The 13,695-nt window shown below is 46.1% G+C and overlaps 1 protein-coding gene across 1 annotated transcript in view; it reads right to left on the bottom strand.

The window, feature by feature from the left end:
- Positions 1-754: 754 nt before the first annotated feature.
- The window catches only part of LOC119382495 (lysosome membrane protein 2), a 67,002-nt gene continuing 54,061 nt past the window's right edge, over positions 755-13,695 (bottom strand). Inside the window, exons 6-12 of the mRNA XM_037650206.2 lie at positions 12,670-12,719; positions 11,311-11,380; positions 7,697-7,994; positions 6,188-6,261; positions 4,115-4,166; positions 2,927-3,079; positions 755-1,609 (exon numbers count right to left, since the gene is read on the bottom strand). Coding sequence (XP_037506134.1) covers positions 1,541-1,609; positions 2,927-3,079; positions 4,115-4,166; positions 6,188-6,261; positions 7,697-7,994; positions 11,311-11,380; positions 12,670-12,719 — 766 coding nt within the window. The 3' untranslated portion in view covers positions 755-1,540. The remainder of the gene's footprint in view (positions 1,610-2,926; positions 3,080-4,114; positions 4,167-6,187; positions 6,262-7,696; positions 7,995-11,310; positions 11,381-12,669; positions 12,720-13,695) is intronic.

Below are 13,695 nucleotides of genomic sequence, written 5' to 3'. Positions count from 1 at the left end.
ACTCAGCGGGCAGAAAAACGAAGACTACGAAGAGCAGAAACACACACAGCGCTGCAGCGCTGTGTGTGTGTTCCTTCTCTTCTTAGTCTTCGTTGAGTTTCTTCAAATATGAATCGTCGCAGTGAAAGCCGTGCCGATGCACGCAGCTAGCCCAACCAAGCTTCTTTTTTCTCGGGCCAGCCATTGTTATGTGCAATTTCTCTGCCTCTGCCTTCCGATAGCTCTTCCACTCATATTTATTAAGGGACTACAATGTCCAATAAATTGGGTCCGAAATAACCAGCAAGAAAATCAGAAGGACGCAACCAGGAAACAAATGAAACAAAATAAATATGGAATAAACACAAAAAAAAGAAAAGAGAAGAACACGGCGTGGCAGCAAACACTTGGAAAAGAATATGAATAAATGCAGCATTGTATTCCTTCAATCTCAGCATAATGAGTGGGTTATCTACCAAGAGAGCGAGAATTTATTTACAAAAGGGCGGAGAGGTCGGCCGGTTATCTACCAAATATTCACCTAACGTATTAGCGCAGAAGCAACCCACGAGGTTTCCGTGAATGGTCTGGCCAGCGTACTCACCTTAATTGCGTCCTTTTTACAGGTACCGGAAGTCAGTATTGTATACCGACTGAAGCGGCCAAAATGTGAGACAGGTACAGTGCTGCAAGACAACAAAGTGGCTCATGCCACTGTCTTTTTTTTTTTTTTTTTTGTGGCCGTCGAGAAAAGTTTTCCACCGATAAGCCCGAATAACGAGGCTAAACCATAACAACTTTATTGCTATCATTATAGACCAAAATAATGACACATGTAAGAGCTGACTGCTCAGCAGCGCAAAGCTGTGCGAGTGATCTGCGGGAAGAGAGTCATGTAGCAAACTCGCTATAACTGATGCACTCCCGCCATACATCTCCAACTTTGCTGGGGGCTATCGTGAGCAGTGGTCACAAAGCGACCATTGAGCAGAACCACTCAACGATGGTCACTGTTGTCTTGCACATTTCGAGGTGTTGGTCCCCACCCTCAGCCACTTTAGCGAACTTTGTGAAGGGACGATGGGTGTGGTGGGAAACAGCGCAAGATCGCAGCTGTTGGACGCAGATACTCTGCCGTGCCCGTCGAGACTTCACAAGGCTTCGTTAGCGTGGCACAGGTTCGTCGAGTTGGTTCACTTAAGCAGTAGTCTCATTCTGGATGCTTGGGGTGATGAGTGTCATTCGGTTTCGATCCCACGTTGCATGTTGGACGGCGGTGGTTTGTCGCAGACACGAAAGAAATAAAAAGTTCTCACAGGCTCAAAAGTGTGATGTGTTGACTAAGTGTACACTCTGGCATGGGCGTCCTTCACGCAGTTTCAAACTATGTACCATGAACAGCCGCACAAACTTAATGAAACGTGTCCCATCACTAGCAACCATGTTTTTCTCTAGCCGTCCATCCGGTGGCGGTGCAACGAGCTGACGACGAGGCGACGGTGTTCGGCACGGCGGTGAGGATTTTCACACTGCTACGTGAGCACGTCGAATGTTGTGGAAGCTACGTGTGTGGAACTTTCTTCAGTCCGTTTGTGTGTTCGGAACTGATGCCAGCCGTCCTGGACTTGCCCTGCATAGCAGCAGTCACATGAGAATCGCTCATAAAAACGGTCAACCGCTTTCAGGCGCATGAGCAATTGTAAATTTGTAGCGTTACACTGACTCATGTACATTACACACCCAGATTTATACACTACAGACAGGTGCAGACATTGCAGCTATAGAGCCGCCCTAGAGCACATACTGTGGGAATGTCCGAGTATAATACACAACAACAGTGGTGCAGCCTCAAACAGCGACAGCCTCCGTGGTAGACTGCGTTACTCATCTCGGACCTGGAGCACCAACTCTGGGCCGTAAATCGAGCCGAGGAAGCCGCCAAGGGCCAGCAACAACCCTGGGCCGAAGCTTAGGAGGGGTCCAGGCCCGTCCCACCCATTCGCAGGGCACCTAATGAAGTTCTCCGATTTGATCTGACACTGACTTTATACGACGAAGTTACGACAAAATGCCACGTATTTGACACCTACAATGTGTCAACGTCGATCGACCGTGTAGCCGCAACACCACAAACGCATTCAGCCCTTTTCAACAGCGTACATAAACACCCCGCAAAGGAAGCCAGCAACTGCCTTCCTTAGCGGCGTGTTTATGGACGTCCTGCTCACTCTCCCCCAACCTCGAAAGTGGAGGATGTTGGGGGAGAGTGAAAAAGCGTACACAAACACGCTGCTAAAAAAGGCAGTTGCTGCCTTGACGAAGACAAGTCCATTCGTCGAAGCGTTAATTGGCTTCGGTGACATTCCCTGTTCAATAATTTCTCATCACTTCATGCCTCCATCTTGCTTGGATTTCAGAAAATAAGCGATTAGAAAATTCTTGACTTGTGTCGCTGCCAAAATGTTTGCACTACGGTGTAAAGTGCAAACGTATCGTTACAGTAAATGCTATACCCGGTTTTGTTGAACACTGTCAAGCGTGGCTGCTCATACAACTAGTATGTATTCGCTATGCACATTGCCGTAACTTTTCTTACCCGTGTAAAATACATACTTTGACAAACGTAATGTTTATTTTGGAGTGTGTGCGTATTACGTACCTAATTCTGAACTAGTATTGTCTTTTTTTTTTAGTTTTCGATCGGAAATGCGCGGTGTTGCTGTTTTTCTGTAGTCACAAATTCCATCTTTAGCTTTCTGGCCTTAAATATATTCCAACGTAGTTTTATAATAACCATTGAAAATTCAAATATTTACCATCATATTCATGGCAGTCCTCTAGCAGCTTCCTCAACCTCCTGCCCCGTTGTGTTTATTTTGGAGTGTGTGCGTATTACGTAACTAATGCAGTGCAACGAACGCTAGCTTTACGTGAGTCGCAGTCTCACCTGCATATAAAAGATGAACACCATGATAGCGCAGATGCACGAGCCGATGCCGCCGAGAATCAGGCCAGACGCTATCGTTGCGTTGCCCACTTTTTGCGGAAACTCGACCTTCTGCTTGAACTCTTCTGCCATGGAAGGAGCTAGCTCCGCCCTCTACGCAGAAGCCAATGAGAACGCATTGAATCCAAGATGAACAAGAAAAAGAAAAGAGAATTAGTTGTATTACATATTAAACACCAGGCCCACCTGGTGCCTTACACGCACTCTTGCTTTTCATACAGCAATTTAGTTTGGGTTTTAACGCACATATACCTTTTTTTAACTGACTAGACATTTTTACTTATATTTATTTTATCATTACATAATCTTTATTAAACAGCATTATAGCTATCTTGTTACTATATTTAGTCTTACATATACATGCACGTGTACTGTAACATAACCATTTACTGATATATAGCTTTGCACTTGTAATATACCTATAGATAGCTTGCACGTGACGTCATGGACGCAGCTTCTGAATGTAATGGTACTCCACGATGGTGGTTTTGATGACAAACAAATTGCGTCAATGTGAAAACAACGTGGTAGGAGCGTCTCTGTGCACAAATGACGAAAGAACCTGTAAGTTATGTTTTGATAGCATTAACGTGACGTTGCAAACGTCGCGTCTCCACATGCTGGTACTCCCACAAGGTTCTTTCAGTGACGTCAATGCAAGCCATCTATTCTGATTTCTAGACCTTGTGTCTTCACGGTTTTCCTTTTGTTTACCTACTGTGCTCATCACTTATTATAATAACTATGCCACAACGTATTTGTATTGACCCCTCTTCCTATCTAATACGCAGTCTGGGGGCCTTTAGGAGTACTAAACAATAAGAGCCTGCAAGGCGCATTTACAGACTGCGGAATTTGCAAAAGGACTAACATTCTACGTGGACTGCGGAAATGGCGCGATAGTGCAGAACGATGCGTTCAGCGTATATGCAAGCGCAAAAATAACGTTTGAACGCCAGGCAACATTCATAGACAAAGTAATCTTTTCGTAATCGTTATCCCGCAACTTTAGATATATTCAACTCCATTAATACGGCGTTGATTTGAACACTCATGATTTTTAGCACGCACGAATTAGCATGAAAAAAAAAAGGAAGCTTACGAACGTCTCTTCCACCCATTCCTTACCTCTTCGATCCAGACTACTGGGAAGATAGTGTCTTGCACGTTCTTCAGTAACCTGCAGAGGAACGGCGTCAACATATTTGATTTAGGCAGTATCTATCTATCTATCTATATCAGTAACGTGTGGCACATATCAGCATACCGCAGCGCGTGGTATGCGCCACAGGTGATCCTCAGTCTATATCAACCCAGAGTTTGGAAATCAACGCGACAGAAAGAAGCAGCCTGCGCCGCAGAAAATGCGGTGCCGGCGTGGGCGGCGTTGTCGATGGGTGAAATATCCCGATGGAAGCCAAGACTAAAAATCACGTTTTGAGCCGCAATCGCGCCCAGGAATTCTGCATGGCAGTCAGGTATTGTACTACAGAGCCATGCCAGTGCATTGAACTGATGTACGGACAATGTCAATTGTGGTTGCAGTGTTGGCTATCCGCTTTTATATCAATGTAATAAACATTGCATATGCACACATATGAATCCGCAAGCTACAGTCAAGCGTCGCCTACGACCGCTACTTATGATATGCACATCATTGCACCATAGTGTGCACTTCGTGGCGATAAAAGTGACGTCTCTTCTCTAACGTGAGTGCCGATGCGAAGTAAGAGCATGAGCTACCCTTCACGAGCCAGTGTACTCGGATGCGTGGTAAGCCCACAGTATACGCCCAACTGCGCACGAACGGCACAGGCTGCTACTCGCTGATTGCTTCGCAGGAAATTGATTCCTATAATGCGCGGGATGAGCCGGACTTTTAACTAGGGGTGTGCGAATAGTGAAATTTTACCTCGAATCGAATTCCAATCGAATAGTGCCGAACAGTGGCCAAAAATATCGAATATCGAATCGAATATCGAATAGTATATTTACACGAAATGTGTACCGCCAGTTACGGCAAGACAAAGGAAAAATCAGGGATGCTACGGCATGCCGACAGTTATATTACGCACTTGTTCGAGAGTGGCTTTTGTTTCAGTTTTTATGGGTGCGCAAGCATGTTGATAGAAGAGCCGCCGTTCCAGTCAGCAGCGCCACTCCTAAACTCCTCACAGAGGGAGGTATGGGGCCTTATTTCTTTCCTCATGGTCGCGCAATACGGCTCATCGGACAACGGTAATGTCGTGCTTCATCGCCACCGGTGCTCCGGGCCCAAGAATCTTCGGGCGCCCGTTCACAGCAGCCTTTTACTTGCGTGCCGAAACGATGGAAGTTTCTGAACGACTCGTTCGGTGCGGCACTGGCGGCTGCCCAGCGTGAACAAATTTTAACCTGCAAAGCCAATGACCGAGGGTATCGCAGGCCAAAGTCAGGGCGTTTTACGGCGCTTGCGACATACGCGACCGAACTACGCAAGAGGTATGTGCCTTCGTTTTTCGAACGAAGTTGTGAAGGGCTTGACAGTTTTCTCATGTGTTTTTCTAGGTGCGGAAATGACATAATCTCCTTTAAGATCAGCATGCGCTCCCTTTTGAACCAGGATGTTAGTGAAAGCTTTAACAAAAGGCCTACTGTGACGATGTTAGCTTTAGTTTTTGCCACCCCACCCTAACCAAGTTGCACCATTGGCTTTTGTCACGTTTTAAATATTCGTACTGTCGAATTATTCGAAACTTCGAATACTAGCTATTCGAAAGTCGAGTCGAATTATTCGATTACGCACTATTCGATTCGAATTCGAAACTCGAATATTCGCACACCCCTACTTTTAACCAAAAGATTGACTATGCAGACCCAGACGTTCACTTTAGGGAACGCGGTCAGTGTTCGCGTGTGTATGTATATACTCTTGTCGAGCAACGTACGAGTCACTGCTCCCATTGGCTCGTGGGCTCGATTTCCGGCCGGGCGGATGCATTTTAGAGGTCATATGCGGTCACGCCCCCTCCCGCAAGCAAGTTTTTCGCGCAAATTTTATTCCTTCTTTTCAAGTGTTGCATCACCCCTTCCGCAACTCTCCGCGGTGATCCCGGACGCTGAACCCGACACACTCTACACGCGCACGTACTCACGAGCGCGGCCCGAAATGCGGCATCTCACTCGCGGCCACGCCATTTGCACGGATTCATTGTCGCTTACGTTAGTCGCTCGTTGCCCTTGAGATCTACGTTGATTTGAAGCCTCTTTGATGCCCGCATGACAAGGCCCGTCAGCTGCAGGAGCAAAACAAACAATGTCAGCAATCACGTGACATCAAATGCAGCTACTTGCATGTGAAGAGAACTAAACGTACTCATTGAATAAGTACTTCCAGCAATCTCAAAACATCCTCGAATATAATTGACCTGCTTAGCTGTACAGACACACGTGTGTGCCTGAAAACCGTACACTTTTCAAATCAACGTTTGTGCTTGCTAAGCTCTTCTCCAGAAGTGCATATCAAGCAGATTATCTTCCTGTACGCCGAATAGAACAAGGACCGAACGCCGGCTGGCAATTTCGACATATTATTTTAAACGATTCATCTGCACGGCTAATTCGGCAGTGAAAACAACTGGGACAAAGCAAAGGCACAAGATTGCCCTTGAGTTACCGAAAACACAATTTTATTTCTTCTTCTTTACCGGCTCTTTTTGATAACGTATGACCGTGTGTGTTTATAATGTTTCTAACCTGTCGAGTAAGTTTTCAGTTGCCAGTTAAGCGCTGTTCTTATCTCTTCCCGTGCCTTTGCTTTTGCACTGCCGAATTGACCATGCATTCATACCAATTCGTCCATTTTTCGCCTATGATCCACCTGCGACCGCGCTGCCATCCGCACAAATCAGGAATTAGTATTAAACTGCAGAGATGAGAAAGAAGTTGTATGCAATTTTTTTTGTCCTGAGGCTGTCTTTAGTGTCATGCCGGCGCTGTTTCTTTATAGTATGTCAACTACGGGCTTTTCTGAAACAATGCCTCTCCACAGAATAAAACTGTGTGACCAAGCGCCGTTCCTGCTAAACCACAGCGCCTGTACTTTTACGTACGGCTACGAATCTGAGCGTTATGTAAAGTTATTTCATTGCAACACGCGCTCACCCAGTGTCCGAATTCCTGGTTGATCTTTTTTTTTAACGTTGTTACCTTTGAACGACGTGACATCCCGCGTGAAGCCTAACTGAAGTGAAAGGTTGCCCCGTTGATGCCCTCACGAGAACAAAACTATGTGAAAATAGTTTTCACGACACGTGCGCCATTTCTTCCGTCGTATCTGCTTAAGCTGTCAAATGTACGAGCGCTGAAACTGATATATCGATCGACAAAGAATACTGCTTCTGTGCGCACCAGTTGTCTCGGTGAGCTACCTGCGCTTCATGTGGTCTAGTATTATGGCATACACACCAGCACCCCGATTGACACTACATTTTCCGGTAGGGACTTAATTTAACACCGCCGCCAATGGTTACGGTGCTTGGCTGGTGACCCGAAGGTCGCGGTTTCGATCCCGGCCACGGCGGTCGCATTTCGTTGAAGGCGAAATGCTAGATACCCGCGTACTTAGATTTTTTTTTCCCTTTAAGTGCACGTTAAAGAAGCCAGGTGGTCAAATTTAGTCAAATAGTCAGGATGTGGCGTGAGCCCTATCTCAGTGAAAGGCGTACCCACCGGGTGTATGTCGAGGAAGGTCTCGTGCATCTCCTTGACGGGCTTGAGTCCGCGCACGGCGCGCACGAACTCTTCGTCGCCGTGGTAGAAGTGCGGCGAGGAGAGCACGATGGGCGCTCCCTTGCGGCAGGCGGCCACGTGCGTGATGCCACTCTTGGGGCACTGGGGCGCCGTGAGGCAAAAGCAGCGGTTCTCCTCTCGGATGTCCGCCGACTCGAACAGCGACGCCGGGATGGTGAAGCGCCAGGCGCGGATGCCGTGCACCTGGGTCTCCTTCTCGTAGCGGAAGTACATGGACCTGCGGTGGCCACATTTATTATAGGGCGAAAGCCATAGATGCCTCATGAAACGCACAAATTGACCGTCGGCGACACAAGTGATGCAAGAAACCATCAGAACGTGATGACGTCACCATATGACGTCATGACGTCACAGAATGCCAAAACTTGTGGCATCATCGTGTGACGTCACATGCCGTCATCACATGGCATTGTCACTTGGTCAAATGTGGGCCGATCACGGAGGCAGTGCAAAAACCAGATGAGGTGGAGAAAGCTTTCGGAGGGGGGCAGGGGAGGAGCAATAAACACATCGATTGAGAAGAAAAAGCACGTGGCTTTCGCCTTCGAGTCGTCTTAGGCGAATTCATAAAGGACCCTGTCAGTTTTTTTCATCCCTCAGGTGGACACTGCCGTAATACGTCATGCTAGTAAATCTGCGCCAATCAGACATGATGTGAACGAGATTAGAGATTAGTATTGGTGGCGATAACGACATAACGATGAAACAGATACAAAACAGTTTCCAGATATGTTAGAGATCGTATAGGAATACATGTCAGCGGCTGTCTCAAAACAAAAGGCAGCTGCCACAGTTGAGTGACGCAGCAGTTACGCAGCCCGCGAGGAAACGGCACGTGAGCGCGTGTGGATATCGACATGAGTCGGCGCGTGTCAGGTCGCGCATAGGCGAACAGACTCACTCGCGCACGCGCGTTGCAAAGCGCTTTGTCACAACGTGACTGAGCGTATCAGCGGGTTTCAAAATAGCCGCTGTCAAATTACACTGCTAACGCGATCGCTGACCATTCGCATACTCACTTTCACGCGTTAGACAATGTGCAGGCGGCTGGTCTATCCTTAACACGTTCAACAGCTACAACAGCCGATACGGTTATTCAGGCATGCGGGGTAGAGGCGGTGATGATACATGTACAGTGTTCCGACTTCAGCACTGTCTAGCGTATGTCCTGTGCTCTGCTTGTTGGGATGTTTTCTATGCCGGCCGTGGTAGCTCAGTGGCCGTGGCGTTTCGGTGCGCACAGAAACTGTGGCTGCACGTTGTAGGTGCGTCATATGAAAGGCGATTTTCAGTCTTGTCTCGTGTCAGATGCGCCACGCCAATGGCATTTCATCGACGTAGCGGATTTAATCCCGGCCGCGACGACAACTTTTTCATGGAGGCGTATTCCCATAAGGGCTTATGTAGCGTGCAGTTGTTGCACGTTAGAGAACTCCGAGTTGTCAAAATTAGTAATCAGGAATCCTCAACTGCGAGTTAATCTCACTCGACTCTTGTTTCCACTCAGCAATGTGTTCATGCAACGATAGTTGTAAAATGTGCTGCTGTGACTGTCCGGACAACTCGCGTGACAAATCGCATGACAAAACACATGACTCTCGCGACTGTTCGCGTCAAAAATAACACCGTTGTGAATTGAACGCGCAGCGGCAGCACCATACTACAAGAATATGAACTGCTGCAACGCTTGCATATGGCCCACATGGCTTAAAAATCAATACGAAAAACATGTACTCGTAAAGTAATCTGACGCATGCGAAGATGTTGCTCAAAATACATTCTTTGTTGCTTACTATCTTCATGTTCGTTCGGCACATTAGTGGGCAATTTTCTATGCTCAATGTCCCACATCTGTTCTCTCTTGTTGCTTTCTTCCCTAATTCACCGTATGACCCCCCCCCCCCCCCAACAGAAAAGAAGAAAAAAAGCTGACGGGCTGCACCCCATCTGCTCACTTATGCACGCACAAACTTTGCAACAGCCAGACAGAAGTGACGGGATGCGTGGTGTCGACGCCTATACGGTGACGCTTGAAGGACAGCGTAAGGTGCAAATGTCCTCCATGGCAGCTTAGGTGCGCCTCGTGGCAAAACTTGTTCAAGTGCTATCGCCTTGAAAGCGTCCTGATGCACCGCTTGCACGGCTTCCTGTCGTTTCTGGTTGCCCTCCTTTTCTATTTCTTTGTTTTTTGTTTTGGGTGGGGGGGGGGGGGGCATTATACTTTGAAGCAAGGAGCTCATTTTCAACAAGACGACCAGCGGACTTACGGCTCCTACACACTACTTCCCGACATCTGCTGATTAAAATTATGTTCACTGTATATGTTCCCCTGTGAGAGAGCGATATTAAGAGGCAGCTAAAGACCAGATGTCTCCTTATAAAAGTACACGTGAAACGCAGAAAGCTATGCGCGAGCTGCACAGAATAAAACCTGTTGCATTTAAAGACGAAATAAAGTTATGTCACCCTTAAAAAATACGATTATTTTCATTTATAATTTTCGGCAATTTTCGCACAAGGAAAATATAGCCGTTGACCCAAGCAAAAATATCTGCTCTTGACTTTCCGTTGAAACGCAAAAGATCTCACTGAAATTGAGTGAATGCCGAACATTGCTATCTCTTTATTCCTACTCATTCGAATAGAAATTGCTGGAGCAAGGTTTTCCTTTAAGGACGCAGAGATAAACAAACGAGGAAAAAGCTTCTTTACTGTTTACACGCTTTAATGTTGTTATTGATGCTCCATCCGGATTTCGTAACGCCAGCCAAAGACGGTGTTCTATTCGCAGAAGAGAAAGATGCATTCGTCTATAAGCAGGATTCGAAACTGCGACCGCGATATGTAAACCGCCTTAGCGTCGCCATTATCGTTATTGTCAAATTTGGCGCCAATTATGTCATTACTTCAGTTATCGCCATTTTTGGTGGCACTTAAAACTTTCGCTACAGGCTGACCTGCGATTCCTTTCGAGTATAAGGTTGCTCGAAATCCTTGACAAGCCGGCTACGTTTTTGTGAATGTAGCCATTTCGTAAAATCTAGTCATTTTAATAAATTCTAAAACAGCGCGAGAAACGGCGGCAACGCCAAGCGGACGCAGGACATTGCAATGAGCGTGGTTGCAAAATTTTATTTAATCGCTCTTAAATCATCACCAAACACACTGCAGAGACAAAAACAAAGCTTGTAGAAGCTTCGCATATTCAAAGGCAGTAGACAATTGTGTATCTGTGTACCTTGTTTGATTGTTACAGTGCGAGTCACGGCTTCTTGCCGATGTATTTGTTCTAAGACTCACGTAACATGCGCAAAGATCGTATTTTGTTCTTATGTTTTGCACCTAATGAGCTTCAGCTGTTGGACAGTGCTCGTCCTGTGTCGCAATCGTTTTTTTTAGCGCTGTTTTCAAATACGAGTCATTTTCGACTAGCCCAGCTTACTTCCTTAATTTAATTAATATCTAATTATGAAAACTTCCTGTTTGGTATTGTTAAGTATATTGCAGCGCAGAGTGTTGTGCTCAAAACTCACCGGCATAGATCCGTTGAAAACACGTACAGTGTGCTGTCCTTGGAGAGGAACGGTGCAAACTGGCCCCCATCTGCACGGCAAAGAAACATCAGAATAAATATCCGTTATCGCTGGCTATTACTAAATGATCCAAAATTTGCTTTCCCCATCAGGCTGATGATTTCTAGAGAAAAGGTATCTAGCTTTTCTTTCAATTTTTTTAAAGCGTGATTTTGTTTACTTTGACGTTTACATTGTAGGAATCTCACTGTCGTGCGAATTAATTCAGAATCAACTACCTTTTGTTATATCCATCGCCGAGTGCTGCAGTTTGCAACGCGCTAATAAGCAACAAAAGACGTTCCTTTTCTACCGCTTCTATTTCCCTTTCTCAGGTTTTTAAGCGCATACATGTCGTATCACGACGTATCATGAGTACATGGCGATATCAGGAGCGTCGCACTACGGCGAGTTTGACTTATGACAGGCATACGGAGACTTTAAGGGGAAAAGTGGGCGGCAGTAATGAGGATGAAGGCGATTATTTTTGTAGGCAATAATTCCCTTTGAAAACTGCGCGGCTAACAGTAGCCTCCCAGGCTGTTTGTTCGTTCGTTCGTTCGTTTCTTTTTAACAATCAGATTGTGTGTGTGATCTATTGCACTCCTGAACACTACCTCTATTTCGTTTACTTGATTTTTTTCTTTTTTTTTTTTGCTGCAAGCCTGTATTACCATGATGTACTGTCGTTTACGCTAACGACTCCGGTGCTATCAATCTATTCCCTGTTTTTTGTCCACCAATATTCTAAACGTATCTTCTTCATATTAACAGCTCACCGTTAACACTTCCATCTATATTGAAACTCAGATCCTCTGAAAGATGCATGCATTCCATATGTTTTGCTGGGTGAATATCCTGTTATTCCATTGCAATGTGTTGAGTTTTTTTCGCAATTTTGGCGCAGCAGACACATGCGTCATGCTGTTGCGAATATTTGTTCCAGGCATATTTTTGTCCTCAGGCAGGCAGCTCAGGCTTCAAATAACAAAGCTCTGCCCCTTGTGTCGTCATACAGATTTTTCCTTGCGGTTTATTTTTGGCCGGCTTTGTAAGCCTAAACGTATCTTGCATGATTATGTGGCCTTTTTCTTTTTTAGTTCCATCCTTTGCATCCAATTTGCCTTATCGGTTTCTACGGACTACAGGCATTCCTAACAACCATGACAGAGAATAAATAAGCGGTGATGTTCGATAGCAGGGAATTACGCTCTAACACATTACAAGGGACGCTGTAAAGTTTGTCGCCGAGGACGAACCGGTCTGATCTCGTGAGGCAGGCACCAAAACGTTTACAATATGCAAGGCATAGCTACTCACCGGTGCCATTGATCATGTTGCACGTGGGTCCAGCCCAGTAGTTGAGAGTCCTGCACGGTTAGCATGAACGTGCTTTAGGCGGTAGGCTCTATAATACTTTGTAACAACGAGGTAAGAAAGAACAAGTAATACGCCCCCCCCCCCCCCCCCCCGTGTGTAAACCGGGTACAACCTGGTTAACCTCCCTGCCTTTCCTTTGCCTCTCTCTCTCTCTCTATCTTCAACAACGGGCGCTTTGTTGCTGCGCTAGAATAGAAATAACGCAACCACGGCAACAGAGTAATATTTTGGCGTGATAGGAGTTCCTAAAGAGATTCCTGGCGAATTTTTGTCGTCGCCATTAAATTTCGTGAAAAAATTCAAGTCTGTTATGATCCGTACGTACGGGCAGGCGCGAAGAAAGAAAAAAGTGCGCGTGTGTGAGCATCGACTATACATGGACCCGTATCTCAGACTTGGTCCTCCAATTAAGTGCTGGGATTTTACGCGCCAAAACAACAATGTGCTTGAGACACATCGTAGTGGGGGACTCCAGATTATTGTGACTACCCATATAGGGTTCTTTAAAGTGCGCCTAAATAAGTATACACGGGCGATTAGGCATATCGCCTCATTAGAAATGCGGCCGCCGTGGCTGAAAATCGAACCCGCATCTTCGAGGACTGTGTCCTCCTGCTGGACTATCCCGAGCCGAGACAACTATTTACCGGCGGTGGCTTGCAGGTTTTTTTTTTTTTAGATAAATTGTTTTTCGTAAACCAGAAGCCTCTCTCGCGTTCACCCTTGCTGCCTTTTTATTATCATTTCTCGCGCTCTCTCGACACGCACGCACGCAATTGTAGTTATTGTAATAGACTATACCCAAAGACTGCGAATGTACATTCTTAGACACAGTTTAGTTACAGGTCAGATCATCGCAGCGGTTTGCATTTCTTAATCTTAAGAGACGTCGTGTATGTCTTGGACATTTATTCCAGAAGTCGCTCTGCAGTGTGTGCGCAGCTAGAGCTTTCCTTTGCTTTCATA

The sequence above is a fragment of the Rhipicephalus sanguineus genome, chromosome 2, assembly GCF_013339695.2.
Source record: "Rhipicephalus sanguineus isolate Rsan-2018 chromosome 2, BIME_Rsan_1.4, whole genome shotgun sequence".
In the NCBI taxonomy this organism is placed as follows: Eukaryota; Metazoa; Arthropoda; class Arachnida; order Ixodida; family Ixodidae; genus Rhipicephalus; species Rhipicephalus sanguineus.
Note: the sequence above shows the minus strand (reverse complement) of the source record. Positions and strands in the feature narration are given on the sequence as shown.